Raw genomic sequence first — 21,196 nt, 5'->3', positions numbered from 1 at the left:
CTTAGGGAATTATTATCTAACAGTAAAAGGCACAGGGACATTAGAATAACTTGGTAGAACTAACATTAGATACTTTAAAACAAACAACCTGACTGGGAAGAAATGAGATGAGAAAGCACTTCCTAACCACAAAATCTACAACTCTAAGTTTTTACACACACGTACATATATGTACGTATGCCTATTCCTATATATGAATCCATACTTATATGAACAAAAGAGAAGTTTTCTAGATAAAAACATAACAGAAGCTTGGATTGGGTTTTCATTTTTTTCTTCATTTATATGATCTGATTATTTTTTCTGCTAGATAGTAAAAGAGAAGCTTGCATTTACAAGCTCAGCTGTACAAATTACTTTTAGGGTCTTAGAAATCACCCTACATTAGTAGAGTTTTTTAGGGGTCCTTTAAAGAGCAAGGCCATTTAGTAGAGGAATGTGATAGCAGAGATCATGCATACTGATTTTTCGTTAACTTTATTTAGTGTGTTTTTAATATATAGGATGTTTTCTTGTGGTACAATTGGGATACAAGATTTAAAAAATAAGAGAAATGGATCATTTGTGGTAGCAATAAATTTTAGTTACTTATATATTTTCATGTTTAATACAATATGGTTTTTCTCAGGAAATATTACCTCTTTGCTTTTCACTTAATGTCAAAAAAGATGTTTTCATAATTAAATAAATGTTTTATAGCAATTAGGTGCATCACGAGCTTATGAATGCGATGTCTGCCTTAATAAATGACTGGCTCTGTCAGTATGGTGCTGGGAACATCAAATGTCATAAAGACACAACAAAGCCTTTAGTTGCCTATTAAGATATGCCATATTTTTGTGGTTAACAGGGGGATTGCCGCACCCGAGAAGAAGCAATGATATTTGGTGTTGGTCTCTGTGACAATGGATTTATGCACCATGGTAGGAATTTTTATTCTGGGAGATTACAAATGTATTTTACTGTTTTGTTTTTGTTAGGGCATTGGGAGTATATCATTGTTTTAGTGAAGTCATTTAGAGATGAACCAACAAGACTGTATGGGTCTTGCTATGTATCCATGCTGCATCATATCTGCATTCAATTTCACCGCTGGTGCCATTCCAATGTCTAGTTGCTATTATCTGCCAGTTGCTATGACTTCCCTTCTATTTTTCTAGACTGATTCCAGAAGAACAAAATCTTGAACTAGAAGTTGTTTTTTTTAAGTAGCTTCTAAAAAAATTGAAATTGTTTTAGATCAGACTCATGGGTTTTTTGAATGTCAGTATATATTTAAAATGATTAAATGAAAGCATGTATTGTCAGATGATTATTGTTCTTTTTAGAAAAATGCTTTTAAAATTATCTCAGAATAAAATTATAAATCTCTGGGAAAAAATTTCTTTCATATTGGCTACTAAAGATTTTGTTGTTCAATGACTTCATTCCCCCTAAATTTATAAAAATAATGAGACTTAGTTTTCCCTCTCTATTCATAGCATCTTATAGATTCCACAAACCTAATCTTTTGCACTGTTTACATGTATATAACATATATATGTATACTTATAAACACATTTGGTTTATGTATATATACCTATTTGTCAGTTACTTTCAGAAGGTTGTTACCTTTTTTTAAAAAAAAGATTTATTTATTTTAGAGAAAGAGAATGGGGGAGAGGGCAGAGGGAGAGGAGAGAGAATCTTAAGCAGATTGCTTGCTGAGGGTGGAGCCTGACCCCAAGCTCAATCTCATGACCCTCAGTTGGTTGAGCAATCAAGAGTCAACTGCTCAACCAACTGAACCATTCACAAGGTTATTACCTTTTTATAAAGAAGAAAGTATAACAAAATTTTCAATGATATTGAGAGCATTTTTGGTTAACCTACATTTATTTGGGATTTCCATTACATCCCACTATGTATCTCTAGAGCACTATATGAGTTGTGATAGAGAAATATCAGTCTTTGAAGAACAAACTATTGAATGGGAGAAATGACGTTATTATGGGGAATTAAAACAATAATATCAAGCCGAAAGCCTTCAAGTATTTTAATTTTCTTTTTTTAAGATTTTATTTATTTATTCATGAGAGACACACACACACACAGAGAGAGAGAGGCAGAGACACAGGCAGAGGGAGAAGCAGGCTCCATTCAGGAAGCCTGACTGGGACTCGATCCTGGGTCTCCAGGACCACGCCCTGGGCTGAAGGCAGCGCTAAACCGCTGAGCTTCCAATTGTTTTTCTTTTTAAAACATCAATAAGCAGTAACTTTATCTAAATATTTATGTCAAAATATTGAGTTAAGGGTGCCTGGGTGGCTTAGTCAGTTAAGCATCTGACTCTTGATTTTGGCTCAAATCACAATATCAGGGTCATGAAGTCAAACCCAGTGTTGGGCTCATGCTGGAGGTGGAGCCTGCTTGAGATTTTCTCTCTCCCTCTGTCTGCCCCTCTCACATGGTCTAAATAAATAAATAAAATAACAAAAAAATAAAATATTGAGTTAACAACAATAGTTTCCCTACAAAAGTCTATGTCAGTTAAGCACAACAAATTTGGCTCCTGCCTGTCTTTATTGATATCCTTTCTCACTCCTGTTAGGCATAGTATTTTGTAGAGGAAAATAGCAGTAGCAAAACACCATGTGAGTTTTGTGGAAGCACTTGGGTCATGTAGGCAAGACCTAACTTGATGTCAAGTAGAATTTTCATTTCTGTTGTCAACTGTGGCATGTTACTTTTTAATTGGTGGTTGATAGTTTTCATTTGTTAACCCAAGTTGCCAGCCAGTATTCCAGTCTTCCATCCAAAGGTCAATACATATATCACCAGTCATTATTTGGAACTCTGTAATAATAATGAAATAAAATAGTTTTGTATTGCTTTCTGTATGCCCAGTTAATCACACTTATTACTTCATATTTGGTTCTGTGCATTATGAAGAAGGTTTTATTGCCCCCCTTTTACCGATGAGGAAACTACAGTTTAAAGAGTTAAGTAAAAAAAATAAAAATAAAAAAATAAAGAGTTAAGTAACTTTCCCAAAGTCACACCCAGAATCAGACCCAGACCTAGAGATCTACCTTGTACAGTGCCATGGGACCACTGTCTTCCTTTAGCTTCCCAGCTCAATGAATTGCCCTGTTCCAACAAGTGTGTTTCTACCTACCAAGGACAGATAAATAGAAATAGAGAAGATTTCTCTTTCAAAACATTTTGACAGCTGTCAGGATCTCATTGAATATAAATTTCTCTCCATTGGTATTTAGCCTTATTTTTAAAAAGATTAATTAAACATAAACCTTATGTCATTAGGGCATGTCAGGGATCTTAGGGACTTGGGGGGGGAGCTATTAACATAGATAAAAGGGGGGGAAAAATGACCTTTATTGAAATAAGATTATTTGAGAATAATGTTTTGAAATAGAAAAAAAACTAGGAATTAGTGGAAACTAAAATTACATTTCACCCAGAAGATATATTTCTGGTTTGAAGTGTTAATAAAAGTGACCACAGTGGGAATTGCTCACACACATAAGAGCAACACTTACTCATTTGAGTTTTCCCATAATTGTTCAGGATATTAAAAACTTACTTTGAATGTTCACTACAAATTCAAAACACTGTAGGTTTTTATGTTTTGGATTGCATACATTTTTTATTAGTTATAATCCTTTATTAAATTTGGGTGAGTACAAAACAGTTAACTTATGAAAAAATACTTAAAAATTCACAATTCTTTACTTAATAATAATTTATTTATTTATATTTTTATATTTTAAATATTTTATTTTATTTATCCTTGAGAGACAAGGAGAGAGAGAGAGGCAGAGACACAGGCAGAGAGAGAAGCAGGCTCCATGCAGGGAGCCTGATGTGGGACTTGATCCCGAGACTCCAGGATCACGCCCTGGGCCGAAGCTAGATGCTTAACTGCTGAGCCACTCAGGCATTCCAGTTAATAGTAATTTAAAAGAAATATCAGTTTAAAGCTGTCAGAGGAAATAGAACAATATCATAGGGATACTTGTGAGTGAAATTTCTTCTAAGAGTATGCCATTGAGGTTATGGGACAGGTATTCGTTTACTGAATGTCTATTAATATGGAAAATGGGTTCTATTTTTGGATTAATTGAAACTATTTGAATCTGTTTTTGTAGTCCTTGAAAAAAGTGAATTCAAAGATGAACCCCTACTTTTCCGTTTTTTTTCGGATGAGGAAATGGAAGGATCAAATATGAAGCATCGTCTAATGAAACATGATTTAAAAGTTGTGGAAAATGTTATAGCCAAATCATTATTGGTAAGCTTATTAACATGTATAAGTTTTCTTCCTTTATTCTGTTTGATTTATACCTTTTTTTCATAGTTCCTTTATTAATAACGTTAATATTTTGCATTTCAGATTAAATCCAATGAAGGCAGCTATGGTTTTGGGTTAGAAGACAAAAATAAAGTTCCAATAATAAAGTTGGTAGAAAAGGGCTCTAATGCTGAGGTAATGTGAAGTAGCATTTTTATTTAAATTTCTTGTCCATGACATACAAATATAAAAGTTCTAAACAGGGATCCCTGGGTGGCGCAGCGGTTTGGCGCCTGCCTTTGGCCCCGGGCGCGATCCTGGAGACCCGGGATCGAATCCCACATCAGGCTCCTGGTGCCTGGAGCCTGCTTCTCCCTCTGCCTTTGTCTCTGCCTCTCTCTCTCTCTCTGTGACTATCATAAATAAATAAAAAAAAAATTAAAATAAATAAATAAAAGTCCTGAACAAATTGAAATCAGCTTTTAAGTGTCTTTATTAAAAATAGTGTTTCTGAATAATCTTACTCTGAGTTTCTACCAGATATTGGGATTTGTGACAGAGTCCATCAAAGATAGTTGAAAGGAGGTATTGTAAAGATCGATAGTTGTGAACTTCTTGGCCTCCTGGGAAGTCACATGGCTTATCCCATGTCCCTATCAGTGATTGGGGGAACCCTATGGAGACTGCATTCAGTGAGACACTATTATGTATGTCAGATAACTGTTCCATTAAATCAAGGGCTATGTCTTTTATTTTCCTATCACTTCTATCATAAAAAAATATATATATATATAACTTTCATCAGTAAAGCACATGCTTTAACTTATTTTCTCATTAGGTTAATGCCAATTGATGTTCTCTCACCTCATCAGCCTTTAAAAAAGGAATCTCCTGATCATTCATTGAGAATTATTTATTTAGTACCTATTATATACCACACAGTGTTCTAGGCTCTGGGAATACAACAATGAACAAGAGACAAAATCTCCTGCTCTCACGGAACTTATTGGGACTGTTATATCCCACACATATCAGATTTAAAATGGTCTCACCTTGCTGCCTGGCTTGTAAAAATGCCTTAATCCTCAAGCAAATTTCTAAATATATAAATCTTAACTAGCGAATGTGAGAATGAATGAAGCATGGCTTTTAACTTCGAATCTATTTAAGGTTGCCATCCATCCTCCTATCTGCTATTGCCCAAGGCCTTCATCTTTTACCAAAACACAAGCTCATGCAAGACAATGTTAGGTACAGCACATTCATTTCAAATGAAATAACTCTGGTCAACTCATACTTTGTTAGTGGGCTGGACCAACAAGGGACTATTTTTAGTAATTTTCTGCAAGAAGGAAATGTTCTCTCAGACATTTTCTGTGGGTGTTCTTAGGGGACAGTTTCATCTGACTATGCCACTGATTAAATGCACTCTCTCAGGTTTTCATCATTTCGCTGGTAACCAAAACAGCATGTAGTTTGGAGTCAGTGGGATTGGTTAAGAATGGCGGCCTGGTTGGCATGGAGAGATGATGTCTTCTTTTATCTTTTCAGCCTCTGCCAATCTGTGGTTTCTGGAGCTCTTTTCCTGGGGTTCCAGGCCATTCCTCTCTCCTGCCCTGGAGATATCTATGCTGTGTCATGCTAGCAATACGTATTCAGCTGTCATTGATGGCTATATAGAGGTTGAACCTCTCTGAGTTAATTGGACATAAATGGAAAACAAAGTAAAAGAAAATTACCCTGGGTTTGACTGTAGCTTAAAGGATGAAATAAGAAAAAGAACTATAAGGTACAAAAGAAAGAGGGTCACAGGAGGAGTACAAAATTAAGTCATAAAAGAAGGGGCAGGGAATTTCAGTACAAATGGGTGATCAAATTTAAAACTAGGTCAAAGAGAATAACTGTGTTATCTCCCCCACAGTTCTGTTGTGTGAAATTGTATAAAAAAAAACATTGCAGATGTGTTAAAATGTCAAAAATCTGCAAGTTCTAGGTCTTTTCAGCTTCTAATTCTGTGAAATAGATTCCTTATTAAAATATAATTTGATTTTTTTTTCTATTTCTCTCTTAGATGGCTGGCATGGAAGTTGGGAAAAAGATTTTTGCTATTAATGGTGACCTAGTTTTTATGAGACCTTTCAATGAAGTGGATTGCTTCCTGAAATCATGCTTAAACAGCAGAAAACCTCTAAGAGTTCTTGTGAGCACAAAGCCAAGGGAGTAAGTTGCATGGTTTATGTGGGATTTAAAAAAAAATTATACATAGGTGAATAAAATAGAAAAGTTAACTAAGTACATGTCTAGAATTAAGTATCTCATTGCTTGAGACATTTAAACCTCACTAAGATCACTAATACTGGTCTTTAAATGATAGGAAAAACTGTATCACTTATGATACTAATGCTCGCTACTCAAATCAGGTAGTTTCAGTAGAACTAATACTGTTTTTGCTGCCCATATTTTCTGGTCTAGGTTGGATTGAGTTTGATTAGAAGTGAAGAAAACTAGGAGAACACTTTATATTAAGAACTGCATTCACCATGTTCAGCTCTAAGAATATCAGGTCTATAAGTTAGTTAGATATTAGGTTTGTAATTAAATGCTTATAAGAAATGGGAGCACAGCTAGGTGAAATACACTCACATGCTTGCTTGTACTTAGTGACATGTCCATTCTGTTAAAAAAAAAAAAAAAGTCTATCTACCTACCTACCTATGATTAGGAAAAAACCCTCATGTTTATTATAGCAAATTTAGAGAGTATAGATTTTTCTAAACAAAGATGTGTTTCTTATAATCATATCAGACATTCTTATCTTTTTGAAATTCAGTAATAGTTGATTTTTCTAAGTACTGATGCAGATTTACACAACCGTGTATTTATAAAATGGGATCATGCATTATAATCTGTTTTTTTTAATTAATAAGATATTATGGATATCCTTGGAAGACATTGGTTTTTCTTCTGCAAATCATGATAGTCTAGTGTTCCCATATCATGTTTCCATGATTTGTTTAATCAATTAATTAATCAATATGATGAATAGAAAGCACTTAGCATAATGTCTTAATGTAGTATGATTATATTAAAATTACTGTCTAAAATTTAATTATGTCACTTATTCATAGTAATAAGCAACTAAGCCTCTGTATTCATTTTAAGGTAAATGAAGGTTACCACTTAAAAAACAAAAGGTTTAGTTTAACTACTTATGAAAATATTCTTACTATCTATAGAATAGTATGCTTCCCTGCTTTAATATATATATTCAGCAGTAACTGGGTGCACTCTTTATCTTAGGAATTGAAATGCAATGTAATGAGCTAGAATATATGTGCTGCTGAAGCGAGCATGCAATGTAATGAGCTAGATTCTTCAGCATTAAGTCATCAAGGTCGATGCTAAAACTTACCAAGGAAGAGTGAGTGTGACTCATTAAAATTACTCATTTAGGAAAACTTTGGGCTGGAGGGCAGAGAATAACCATAACAATGTCTTCTCTCTCAACCTAATTTTGATCTATTACTCCCTCTTTATCCAGTCCTGTCCAGGGTAAACTCACCTTAGTTGCCTACCCCTCTGTACCCTTTGAGGACACTTAAAAGGAAAAGAGCAGACTGGAAAGGAATAAGAGAATAGTCCAAAGCATCATTAGTAAACATAAAGGGCCTCCCCATGGCCCTATTGCTCCCTGATTTAACTCTGTAACTACTGATTGACTGATCATAGACATTTAAACAGCTGGATCACTCTGAAGTCCTCAACTTTAAGATTAAATAGATAGGGGCAAATCTTCAGTTCTAGAACTAATTGCTTGATGAGCAGCATTAGAACCTGTGTCTTCCTACTCTGTGCTTGTTGCACAGTATCTGGAACCCAGTATTTCTGGTCCAGGTTCAAGCTTCTCTTCCACCACTTGCTTGCTAATTATGTTGCTTCAACATCTTCATCCATAAAAAAAGGAAGCTGATAAGACTGTCTATGTCATGGAGCTGCTGAGAACATTAAATAAATTTAGGTTTGTAAAGAACTTAGTGACCTGTTCAGCTCATCGTGTATACTCCAGTGATGTTATCTGTGATGCATATCTCTTCTTATTTCATTTTTTTCATTGCTTCCTTATTACATCAGGAGCATATTTTATATTTCAAAACCATTTTGATTTTGAAGATAGAGTACTAATTTTTATGTTTCACTTTTAACTTACTGAAATCTGTAGCCTTTCCTTTATGTCCTTATCCTAAGGTATGATTCCTATAAATCATTCTCCCATATTTTCTTGCAGTGGCCCCTTATACTTGATGTGTAGTGTCTTGTCTGGGGAGGAAAAGGCAAAAATATGAGAAATAAATACAACTGTGGTTTTCTTTTGAGCCTTGCTGTATTTTACACTTGATAGCATCAAAGAATTTTTCAAAAGGCTTTGTAGCAGATTATTTAGTGCACTTACTTTCTACACGAAATGGAGTGTTCCTTTTGTATAAACTTAATTCTTCGTTTAATAGACAATATAGTGGTCCCAGCAGGGAAACATGTTTTCCAAAGATCACTTTATGAAGAGAGTCCCAGTATTATAAGCAAAATGAATCTCATGGTGTTTTGTACAAAATTTTTAAAGAAATATATAATAATCTTCTTGAAGATTAGAGTAAGGTCAACCTTCCCTAGCAATATTAGAAGATAGAAGACCTTGCTGTGAAAGAACCAAGGGGCTGCTATGAATTCCTCACAATCCAAAAGCAACAATAACTCACCATGGCTGGAAAGCTCGAAGTTATTTCAGCAAAAGTGAACTCTAGTTCATGATAAATAGAACCATGAGCTACTTCTATTTTTTTGCTTCATGCTCAGAAAACATATTTATTCCTTTTCCTTTTCCTAGTCAGTTATTTCCCATTTTCAGGTGTCTTTTATTTATTTATTTTTGACAGACACTAGTAACAAGGTGCTATTCAAAGCAAGCAAATACAAACTTATACACCAGATGGTATGTAATTAAGGATAAAGGAAAAGTAGTTCTGTGACCTCTACTCCACCAATATGTAGATCACTTGATAGTGTATAGCCTACTCACAGTATGTAACTTAATTCATAATACTACTTTCAAGTTTCCCTAAAACAGACAATTCCCATTTCTATCACCCAATGCTGGAAAGCCTGCCTCGGTTATATTTCAGATTGCAGGATCAGTCTTTGCCATCAGGCGCAAATGCCATGTATGGCTTTCTCAAGTGTCCTAGGTGTGGTGTTGCTCAAACTGCTCTAGCAGCTATTTTATAAATTGTTAAGTAAGTGCTGCTGTACCTAACTTCAGGCTCTGTCTAATGTGCCCTTGAAGTGCTGCTGACATTTGTTTCATGATTAATTCGTCATCTTTTGGAAAACACTTTTGTTTCTTGGGCATCTAGGGCCATCCATCAAAATTTATTGCATTGCATTCGTTTGTCTTTGCTCTGTACTGCAATTTACGATAGTCATTTTTATTGTTATAATGTTCAGCCTTATCTCATGTTCCCTGCTTTTCATTGTTGCTCTCTGATCTCTGGCTTCCTTCTGTGGAGTGGCTCACTTATTAGTGCCAAACTGGACATCCCTCATTGGTTTGTCATAACAGTTTACTCAGGCTCTACTTTCCCTCATCTTCTTTTCCACATGGCTTCATTGAAAACATTTCTTTCCTTATTCAGGTTTTCCTTTTGATGTATTATTCTCTCAAAATTTCACTGAATAAATACTGAAGTTAATCACATTTTTTAATTATTTTGAGGTAGTGTTTGACAGATCTGTTCTTCATAGAACTAGATTTTTGTTGTTGTGCTTTGATGAAATTCCCCACAGGTAGAAATGGATTAACTCTGTTTCTTTTATTATTTGTCACAAAGACATTTCACAGTGCTCTATCTTCTTTGTAACAGTAAACTAAAAAGTTGGCTCCTTAGTGGGTGGCTCTGTCTGTTAAGTGGCGGACTCGATTTCGGCTCAGGTTGATCTCAGGGTCCAGGGATAGAGCCTCTCGTATATCGCTGAACCTGGGAGGGAGTCTTAGGAGGATTCTCTCTCTCCCTTTGCCCCTCCCCTTGCTCCTGCTCTATCTCTTCTCTGTCTCTCAAATAAATAAATACTTTTTTTTTTTTTTTTTAAGGGTAAGCTAAGGAGAGGAGCTTCCATTTTATTGAAATGCCTACATGGTTCGTAGCATGTTGTAAGGCAATGGACCAAAGATTCCTCTTTTAGTCACCAATGACACCAGGCAAAATGAGTTTTAATGTCCTCTTTCTGTGGAAACAAGCTCAGAGAAGTTAAGGAGTTTGTGCAAGTTACTCAACCATCAAGTGATTAAATGAGGATTCAGAGCTAGTTTTGTCTGATTCCCAGAGCCTGTTCCTCATTTAGCGTACACCATGCAATGGCCATGCTCAGTTGAGGAAGTCTGTCATGTGTGCTGGCTGGGTGCCTTTGTGAGGGCATGCGCCCTGTTTGTCACCTGGTTTCTAACCCAGTCAGTGTCTTACACAGTAGATCCCCCTACACATGTTGACTGAAAGAGTGAATAAAGTGTAGGCACCATTGTTTTAACCAACTGTGGCATTTTAAAGTCATCTTACCCTATTTTCTAACTGATTTTAGGACTGTGAAAATCCCAGATTCAGCTGAAGGACTTGGATTCCAGATCCGAGGATATGGCCCATCAGTTGTACATGCAGTAGGAAGAGGTGAGAATTTCGTTCCACGTGGCAAACAGCTTTTCAGCATGTTTGGATGTTGCTGGCTGAACGAGAATATGTTCAAAATGAGCATGATCATGTTGTCATGATTTTTCTCAATCATATTTTTACTTTATTAGGTCAGTGGCAGTATATTCCTAAAACAATATTTAAAAAAAAACCTTAGGGATCCCTGGGTGGCGCAGCGGTTTGGCGCCTGCCTTTGGTCCAGGGCACAATCCCGGAGACCCGGGATCGAGTCCCACGTCGGGTTCCCGGTGCATGGAGCCTGCTTCTCCCTCTGCCTATGTCTCTGCCTCTTTCTCTCTCTCTCTGTGACTATCATAAATAAATAAAAATTTAAAAAAATAAATAAAAATAAAAAAATAAAAAAATAAAAAAACCCTTAAAATTGTAAGGCATATTTATCACTGTTAAAAACTGATGACGTGGATGGAACTAGAGGGTGTTATGCTAAGTGAAATAAATCAGTCAGAGAAAGACAAGGTACCTTATGATTTCACTCGTATGTGGAATTTAAGAAACAAAACATGAACATAGGCAAAAGGAATACTCTGGTTTCTCTTCAGATTGCATAAATCTTTTGCCTTTTACATAGGAAAGGGAAGGAAAAATAAATAAGATGAAAATAGAAAAGGAGACAAACCATAAGAGACTCCTACCTCTAGGAAACAAATTGAGGGTTGCCAGAGGGGAGTGGGGTAGAGGATGGGGTAACGGTGATGGGTATTAAGGAGGGCATGTGATGTGATGAGCACTGGGTGTTATATGCAACTGATGAATCTCTCAGTTCTACCTCTGAAATAATATGCTATATATTAATTAAATTGGATTTAAATAAAATTTAAAAAACAAAACTGATGAAAGAATGATGCCTCTCAATCACACTTTTCTGCATGTTTCCATGCAGTTGTTCATTTGTATTTTCCTCTGGTGGCAAATAACTATATTTTTGTCAGTAACTCAAAGATGTAGGTTTTCAGGCTTAAGAATGATCTGTGTGTTTTATAACCTGTTTCTATATGATTACTTCAAGTATTTATATAAATGAAGCATTTCATAAGCTATAAAATGCATTTTAAATTAAATAATAACTTACATTTATGTTTTATTTTTTCGTTTGATAGGTAAGTAAAAATAAACCATTGATATCTCTTGTTATAAGTATTTTAAATTTTGTATTATAAATTTTGTATTATACTAACACTAGTAATGATTTAAGGAAATGACTGTTAGATCCCATATAGTATATAGCTTGCTGCTATAGAAAGAAATGTCACTATAAGCAAAGAGGTCATGTATTTATCTTAACAAGAGACATACATGATTCTCATTCTGAGAAAACATAAAATGTAAAGCATCTTAATATGATCACCCAGATATTCGACTGAAAAATTTTGAGAAGGTGTTGCTATCAGAATCAAATGTATCAAGCGCATACTAGCTAGACTTGTATTAGATTATAAAATTGCCTGTATTAGGGGAATCCCTGGGTGGCGCAGCGGTTTGGCGCCTGCCTTTGGCCCAGGGCTTGATCCTGGAGACCCGGGATCGAATCCCACATCGGGCTCCCAGTGCATGGAGCCTGCTTCTCCCTCTGCCTGTGTCTCTGCCTCTCTCTCTCTCTCTCTGTGACTATCATAAATAAATAAAAATTAAAAAAAATTTTTTTTTAAATTGCCTGTATTAGTGTATATGTGACAAAAATGAATCTTATTTCAAAAACTTGTCTTTTCACTGAGATGTTTAAAACAGACTAACAGACATTCAAAACCTTTCCAATAACTCAATATTATAAAACTGAAATGGGATATATTTCATACTGCAAGGGGATAGTTGGTACATCAAAGATCTTAATTTTCACTAAACAAAAAAGTGAGTCACATTATCTGTACTGTAAAATCACTGAAAACCTGAGTGAATCCAGTTGTGCCTCTGTCCTTATTACAATGTCTTTTAAAGAGAGGGGTTCTGTCTTTGGAACGTAGTTGTAGGGTAGGCCCAAATCTGGGCCTTTACTTCTGAAGACTGAAAGACAGAAATGCTCCTGTGCTTTTCCTTTCAGATATATACTAAATGAAAAGATATTATTCTGTGGTGTTCTTTTTGCACTGTAATTTTGCTGTAAGAAAGGAAAACTTTTCATTTTTTCTTCTTCAGCCCTCTCCTATGGCCATACACTAGAGTATATCTACATCTGAAATTTCACCTTTGGAATCTAAAACTCCAATATGCCAATTTCTTACTGCAATCACATAACTTTGATATTCTCAGCTTGTGGGGGTTCTTTTGTTTTGTGTATTGTTTTGTTTTTTTAATTCATTTGGGACCTCCAGCCTCTGGATTCTTCTCTGTTTCTCCTGGTTAGTTATACACCTGAAGACCCCCTTCCTTAGCCAGCTTTATCTCCAGAGTAGGTCCTCTGTCATCCTTGCCAGCATTACCAGGATCCTCGTCATCATTCTTCAGGTGTACCCTGTCACTTCTTTTTAGTCTTGGATCAACTTAACCATCTCTTTTGGTTTTTCTCCTGAGTACCTGGGAAAACAACTATCATGGATGTAGAATTAGTGTCATCCCAGTTCACCATCCTTTTACTGGGCCCGTCTAATGACTCAGCAATCCTTTCAAGTCTCTCATCATCTCCTTCTTTTTCTCCTCATCCCTCCTGTCTCCCAAGATGAACTTCCTTTTTCACAGAAAAATCCAGGGTCGGTATGAAACCCTCAGAGTCCCACACCTTTTTCCGCATACCCGCACGTTTCACTGGCTCTTTCACCTTCACCAGCTTTCTCCCACCCTAGAGGAAGAGGTCTTTTTTTTCCCCCTTTTTAGAGTTCAAGGTGAATAGGTGTTCTAGATCCCATCCCTTCGGATACCTTCTCTGGAGTGTTACACTGTCAGATATCCCTCTTCCAGAATTTCGGTCTTTTCTCTTCATTGGATTAATATAGTACAGGCTGTGAACATCTTAATTCTTTCCCACTAAAATAAACAAAGGAGCAAAATGATCTCAAAGTAGAACAGCAAACACGGAACCTTTTCCTCTTCCTGTTTTCCCATCTAGATCCTTGCTACTTAAAATAGGATCCATAGACATATAGCATTGTCATTGCCTGGGAACTGGTTAGAAATGGAGAATCTTAGGACCCACCCAGGATGGACGGAGTCAGAGCCTACATTTTAACAAGATCCTCGGATGATTTGTATGTACACCCAAAATTGATAAGCTCAGCTCTAGAATAATATGCTGATAAACTTTATTTTGTCATGACCAAACTTCCTGAAATTCTGGTCTGTATCTTTAGCTGCCCTTCTTCACTTCCTATTTGAGTTTTAGCCCAGTGCTATAGACATCTCTTCCTATCTTCCACCCATGTCTCCAGTCTGTCTTATAAGATTTATCATGGACTTGACTGAAAAGTACTGTTTGGACATTAATAACATTTGTATTAATTGAGCTTTTGTGGTATTTGTTTGAACTGACTACTCTTGTTTGCTGGAAAGGTTCATCTCTTGATTTCTGAGATGGCACTTTTCAGATTTTTCTCCTACCCCTCCTCTGGCAGCTCCCTTCATCTATCATCCCCATAACTGTTGGCTCCTGCCTGTCTTCTCTGCCTTCTTGTTCTCTGTAAGAAATCTCATTGATCTTCTTGCTGGAGATATTTAAATCTCTACCTCCTGCTCAGATCTCTTTCCTGGGTTCTATAGTCTAGATCTAATTATTTATTAAACATCTCCACTAAATGCCCTGTTGGCACCTTAAAAACTCAGTATTTAAAAAAATAAATAAATAAATAAAATAATAAAATAATAAAATAAATAAAATAAAAAATAAAAAAATAAAAAAAAAACCCAAACTCAGTATTTTCCCCAATTGAACTTTCCATCTATACTCTGAACTTGCTTCACCTTCTGTATTTTCTTTATTAAAATGACTATCTACTCAGCCACTGAGTCCAAAGACAGAGGAGTAATCCTGGGGACTGTAGCCTCTTCACAAAACTCTGTCATCAAACATCAGATACTTGATCTCATTCTATCTTTTATAACAAATGCTACTTTAGTCCTAGTCCAGAAAATTGTAGTAGATGCTTGTTGTGATTTTGATTTTTGACTTAAACTCTGGCGATCCATCCTCTGTTTTGGGGGGTCATGTCACTTGTCTGCTTAAAATTCTTAAATGATTTTCCTCATGCATATATAGTAAGGTCCAGGCTCTTAGGACTTCACATAGAGTATTCAAGGACTTCACAACCTGGCTCTGCTTGGCTCTCCAGAATCTTCACCCATCACTCTCATTTTAAGCTCATACTAAGTGCTCATGTGCTTCCAAATGTCCAAGTTATTTCTTGATTCAGTGCCTTTTTTTAGGCTATTCTTTCTATAGGGAGCATCCCTTTTCCCTCCAAGACCTGCTTCAATCCAGAAAAATCACTTAGTATTTCTAGGAGTGAATTTTAGTGAGAAAAAAATACTGTCTTCTTGAATATAAATTATGTTGTCTAAAATGTTTGATAATTCCTTCATTGGAGAAATTGCTTACAAAAGAAGGCTCTTCTAACATAAGTTTTATAATCAGTTATAATAATTATATTCATTGTATTTATTAATGGTGCTATGTAAATGTTGATGTGCTCAGAATATCAAATAATAATGACTGAAAGTTTCTGAAAATCTTAACTCCCTTATAATAATGACTGAAAGTTTCTGAAAATCTTAACTCCCTGAAAGTTTCTGAAAATCTTAACTCCCTGATATGCCACTTGCGTATTTAAGTCTTTATCTGTGCAAATAAATGATTGACCATTGATGTTATCTGATTAGTTTTATTCTCTACCAATTCTCTGGTTCCTGACCCTTTGTAGATATCCTGAACACTTATTTTACTTAGCAAATCCAGCCTATTTGTAGTTGCTAGTTGACTTGATTTTTTTTCCCTAAGAATTTCTTATAACTGCATTTAAAACATGAAAGTTATTATAGAATTGATGAATCATTCATTATATTGTACATCTTAAACTAATACAATGCTGTATGTTAATTATAATGGAATTTAAAAAATAAAAAGAAATAAGACTGAAATTTACAATAACAAATGTTCTTAAATGTTACTAAGAAAAGCCAATTAAAGTGAATACTATTTTAATATTTAGAGATTTTTATAGACTAAAGAAAGATAAATAAGACATAATTTCTGGCTTTCCATTTTGCCATTATATATGCATATGTAGAAAATTAAGACTGACTAGACATTTGAGAGGGGGAATATCTGACTAACATGTTAAAGGTCACTTTACAATAATCCTTCAAACTAACTCTCAGGGAGATGAGAGAATATTTTGTTAATCACAGTTTGAGTGGCCAGATGAAAAGTAGAAAAATTTTGAGAGGGCATTGCTATCAGAACCAAATTTATCAAGAGCATACTAGCCAGATCTCTGTTATACTTAAAAAATGCTTTCCTTGTTGTGTACGTGATAAAAATGAATCTCATTCCTCAAATTTTTGGCAATTTTCCTATTTGCATTTGAAGGAACTGTGGCTGCAGCAGCTGGTCTCCACCCTGGACAGTGTATTATCAAAGTAAATGGAATCAATGTCAGTAAAGAGACCCATGCCAGCGTTATTGCACATGTTACAGCCTGCAGGAAATATAGGAGACCAATGAAGGTAAACTGCCCTGCAGCTTATCCAGATCTCATTGCATACTTACGTAGAAAGCCTAGGGCACAACACAGGTTTCTGCTTCTAGGATCACATTTAAGCATGGTATAAGCTCAGCATTATGATTGTGTTATCAGCATAATTATCTATGATCAATTATGCTTAAATGATTGCAGCTTATTGTCACAATATCTTCACCTATTTAAAAAGTGCTCTGGTGGATTTTCATTTCATTCATTTTGTGCTATGAATTTTCAGATGAGATCGGGTGCATTCAGGGTGATATGGCTGTAGACATTGTGCTATGAATTTCCAAATACCCGTTTATCAAATTGAAATCCAAAAGTTTTAATTGTTTTCTTGACCTTTGTGAATGCTTTAGGATTTACAACGGTTATTATGTGTCTATGTGGCTTTTATAGGGTCTGTGATTGAGTTTTGGATATATTTGTTTAAGTAACTGGATTTAGCTCCTAAAAGAAAATACCAAAATGTACTTGTCATTACTTAAAATTCTAAGCATTATCCTCTGATTAAATTTCAAGTGCTGTAGAAAAATAAAATTAGAGTCCTAATTTACAGGCAAAGCTTATCCCATGAAGCACAAGTGAATATTGGTCTATAAGAGAAAATTCTCTCAGATTAATCAACTAGATGTAAAAGGAACTTTAGAGGAGAGGCTTTGTATATTTTCCGTCATGCACAGACAAGTACTATCTTCTGGATTTGAGAATGTGACTTTATGTCCAAACCAGAGAGAGGAATGGCTATTTTCTCATAGATCAGGAATGACATCCTGCAAAATACTGAACCTACAAGAAAATCGCTCATCAATTTTGCTTATTAATAAGGTCAAACTAGCATATCAAATTGGAATTCATGCATAGACTCGTAGGTTATTCTGGTTTATAATGGTTTAATAAATATTTATTGAACTATATTATTGAATGAAATTTTTTTTAAAAGACACTTCTGAAATTATCAAACCTTTCCCTTTCAGTCAGAATTTTGATAAGTAGTCAAATTGATTTGAGTTTTGTTCCTTTTCATTTTCCTTGACTGCTTTCTTAGAGAGGAGTTGGTTAGTGAAATGATTAAGAAAATCAATAATTAGGGGCGCCTGGGTGGCTCAGTCGGTTAAGTGTCTGCCACAAAGCAGACTGTTCCAAAACCTAGTGACTTAAAACAACGATTGATTATTTTTTTTGATTCTGTGAGTTGACCGAGTGTTGGTTCCTGGGAAGGGACCCGATGTGGTGGGAGTTGTGCTGGGAATGCCTGGGCTCTGCAACCTCCTTCCTTGTGTTCTCTCCCCCTGGAGCTCCTCTACACGGCTTCCCTTTCTGGTCTAGCAGATTGTCCTTCCTGCATGGTGTCTGCATTTTAAGAGCGGATAAAGAGATCAACTCTATTTATATCATGCTTGCTAATATCCCTTTGGGAAAGCCAGATCCTGTGACCAAACCTCAGGTCAGTGTGTGAAGATGCTGCACAGAGGTGTGGATACTGGAGTGAGTGGTTCCTTTGGGGCCACAACAGGTTATTTGAATGATCAAATGTTAACTGGCATTTTGATGATGGATAGCAAAATACAATTAAACACAAGTGTTAAGTGAATACAAGAAAAAAATCAATAATGTAAATTCTATCACACTTCAGGAGTGCAATTTAGTTTGTCATCTGACCTAGGAAAAGTATAAACTTTAAAGTAATGCAGACCTGAAAGTGCCCACTTAAAGGCCACTTCCTCTTATTTATTTAAATAAGATGGCAACTGCTATTTTAATTAAAATATAGAATAATTTATGACATGATAGGATTAAGAAATAGTTACATCACTTGGGACCCTAATGAAATGAAAGGTGTTCTTCCAATTTTTGTATTGGTTTGATTCAAAAAAGCATTGACTGTATTAAATATATGTGTTAGGAAGAACATTTAAATGATTTGTATAGTGATAGATGATTATTCTTCAGAAAACTGTCCATCTGACATTTATTTAAAAATGAAATTTATAGTTTATTTTAATTTATACTTACGCATTTAAATAAGATCCTTGGGAAATACATCTTTTTTAAAAAATATATTTTGGTAAATACATCTTATTTAAAAACACCTTTGGAAGATAAAATTTCAAGCAAGAAAGTTTGTTAAATAATATAATTACCATTGACTTTTTATTAGTTTCTTTTTTTAAATATTTTATTTATTTATTCCTGAGAGACACAGAAAGAAGCAGAGACATAGGCAGAGGGAGAAGCAGGCTCCCTCCAGGGAGCCTGATGTGGGACTTGATCCCAGGACCCCAGGATCATGTCCTGAGCTGAAGCAGATGCTCAACCACTGAGCCACCCAGGTCCCCCAACTTTTTGTAGTTTCTGATGTTTGGTCTCCCTTCTCTTTCACATTTTATTATCTTTGAATAAACTGGAAGAATAAATAAGATCGTCAACTCTCCTAAAGCAGGTTTAGGGAATGAACATGCATTTTTAGAAGCACTAATACCTCTGAGGTTTCCTTCCCCTCCTCATTCCAGCAAGATTCCATACAATGGGTTTATAATAGCATTGAGAGCGCTCAAGAAGACCTTCAAAAGTCTAACTCCAAACCCCCTGGAGATGAAATAGGAGATGCTTTTGACTGCAAAGTAGAAGGTACGTTCCTTCTTTTTCTCTCCTTCTTTTTCTCTCCGTTTGCTTATAGTAGTACCCTTTTTCAGTATGCCTGTGCTAGTCCCAATTATTGAAAACCTGATATGGTCAAACCACTTTCTTAAGATATTTTCACTAAATAGATGTTATGTCAAATTCATAAACAATACTAGCTAATGACTAACACGTCATAGTTAGTATACTCTGTTAGGCACTTTATTAAGTATTTTACATGGATTATCTCATAAAGTCACCAAAAAAGGAAATCTCGCAAAAGAATTATTGTCATCATCCTTATTTTATGGAAGAAGAAATATTGAGGCTTATTAGACGAAGGGATTTGCCCAAGCTAGTAAGTGATAGAATGAGGATTTAAACCCAGGTTATAATGTGTTTCCTTGTTTTGAGTTTAAATGTTGTATGGACCTTCCTAATCCAGTGTGGTTCACGGACCAGCAGCTGCAGCATCACCTGGAGAGATGCAGAATCGCAGCCCCACCCCAGATCTATTGCAACAGAGATCACCTGGAGAGATGCAGAATCGCAGCCCCACCCCAGATCTATTGCAACAGAATCTTCATTTTAATAAGATCTGATCTGTAAGGGTACTAAAATTTGAAGCCCTCATTTAGAAAGAAAGTCTATGGTCCCTTTGAAACCACTTTCTTGATTCAAGTAACTTTTACTGTATTCTAGCATTAATTGTAATGAAAGAGACAAACTGATAATGTAAAAATGAGAGATTTTTTTTTTTTTGAGAGAGAGAGATCTTTTGATGAGAACCCATAATTTCTGTTTTATCAGTGAAGCAAACCAACAGATTGCTGTATTTGGTGGCTTTACCCAAGGGTAAAGGGATGGAGGCAATTAATTTTATGTTTGTATTTGACAGATACCTTGAATTATTGTTTTGACACTTTTTCACACAAATCCTTGAATCCTCTCTTACTTTTTCCTGGTATCTTTCCATTTATATTATTGGTGGATAAGTCTGGACATTTTTATTGTACTATTAGGTTCTTCCAAACCAGCACAGTTACATAATCCCCTAAACACACTGATCATAAGGTGGGTGGTGGGGGACTCAGGAAAAGCTGTGTTCCCTCCACTCCAGGAAGACCACTTGGTAGGAGCCACTAGATAATGGATGGTATTAGAAATATTTCAACCACACTGAGGCACCAAAGTTGTTATGACATATCAACTTTCTTAATTATTTAAACCAGGACAAATCTCAGGACCTTATCTTAAGGACTTTATTCTTCATTTAGAGAAGCTTTTTTTGCTCATCATCATTACTGCCACAATGAAAGTGTTGATGAGATGCTCTGATAATTGATTTCTAGCTATTCTGGGACTCAATTATTTTAAAATAAACCATTATTCTGCTTTTGTCTATTTTGTATTTACTGTTTCTACCATTCTTTTTTGTTTGTTTCTACCATTCTAAGACTTAACTGTTTTTAGTTAATTAATATTCTATGTTTGCTAATTTAATATTTGTTGTTAGGTTTCTCAGTGGTTTCTTGCTTGAGATTTTAGATGTTTTTATACCAGCTGACTGATTGTAGGCCAAACACCTAGAGGAAGACATTCCAGATAAAAATGTTATAGTGAGGGACACCTGGGTGGCTCAGCAGTTGAGTGTCTGTCTTTGACTCAGGGCATGATCCCGGAGTCCAGGAATAGAGTCCCCCATCGGGCTCCCTGCATGGAGCCTACTTCTCCCTCTGCCTGTGTTTCTTCCTCTCCCTCTCTGTGTCTCTCATGAATAAATGAATAAAATATTTTTTAAAAGAAAATGTGATAGTGAACAATGACAAATTTTCTCAATGAGCTATCTGTAGAATATGCTGTTT

The 21,196-nt window shown here is 35.5% G+C and overlaps 1 protein-coding gene across 1 annotated transcript in view; it reads left to right on the top strand.

Moving 5' to 3' along the window:
* PREX2 (phosphatidylinositol-3,4,5-trisphosphate dependent Rac exchange factor 2) overlaps positions 1–21,196 on the top strand; it is a 283,936-nt gene that overhangs the window by 132,077 nt on the left and 130,663 nt on the right. The window contains exons 15-21 of the mRNA XM_055318289.1: positions 851–923; positions 4,149–4,291; positions 4,394–4,486; positions 6,363–6,511; positions 10,919–11,004; positions 16,556–16,692; positions 19,223–19,340. Of these exons, the coding sequence (XP_055174264.1) occupies positions 851–923; positions 4,149–4,291; positions 4,394–4,486; positions 6,363–6,511; positions 10,919–11,004; positions 16,556–16,692; positions 19,223–19,340 (799 nt within the window). The remainder of the gene's footprint in view (positions 1–850; positions 924–4,148; positions 4,292–4,393; positions 4,487–6,362; positions 6,512–10,918; positions 11,005–16,555; positions 16,693–19,222; positions 19,341–21,196) is intronic.

This window comes from Nyctereutes procyonoides, unplaced genomic scaffold (genome assembly GCF_905146905.1).
Source record: "Nyctereutes procyonoides isolate TBG_1078 unplaced genomic scaffold, NYPRO_anot_genome, whole genome shotgun sequence".
Lineage (NCBI taxonomy): Eukaryota > Metazoa > Chordata > Mammalia > Carnivora > Canidae > Nyctereutes > Nyctereutes procyonoides.
Note: the sequence above shows the minus strand (reverse complement) of the source record. Positions and strands in the feature narration are given on the sequence as shown.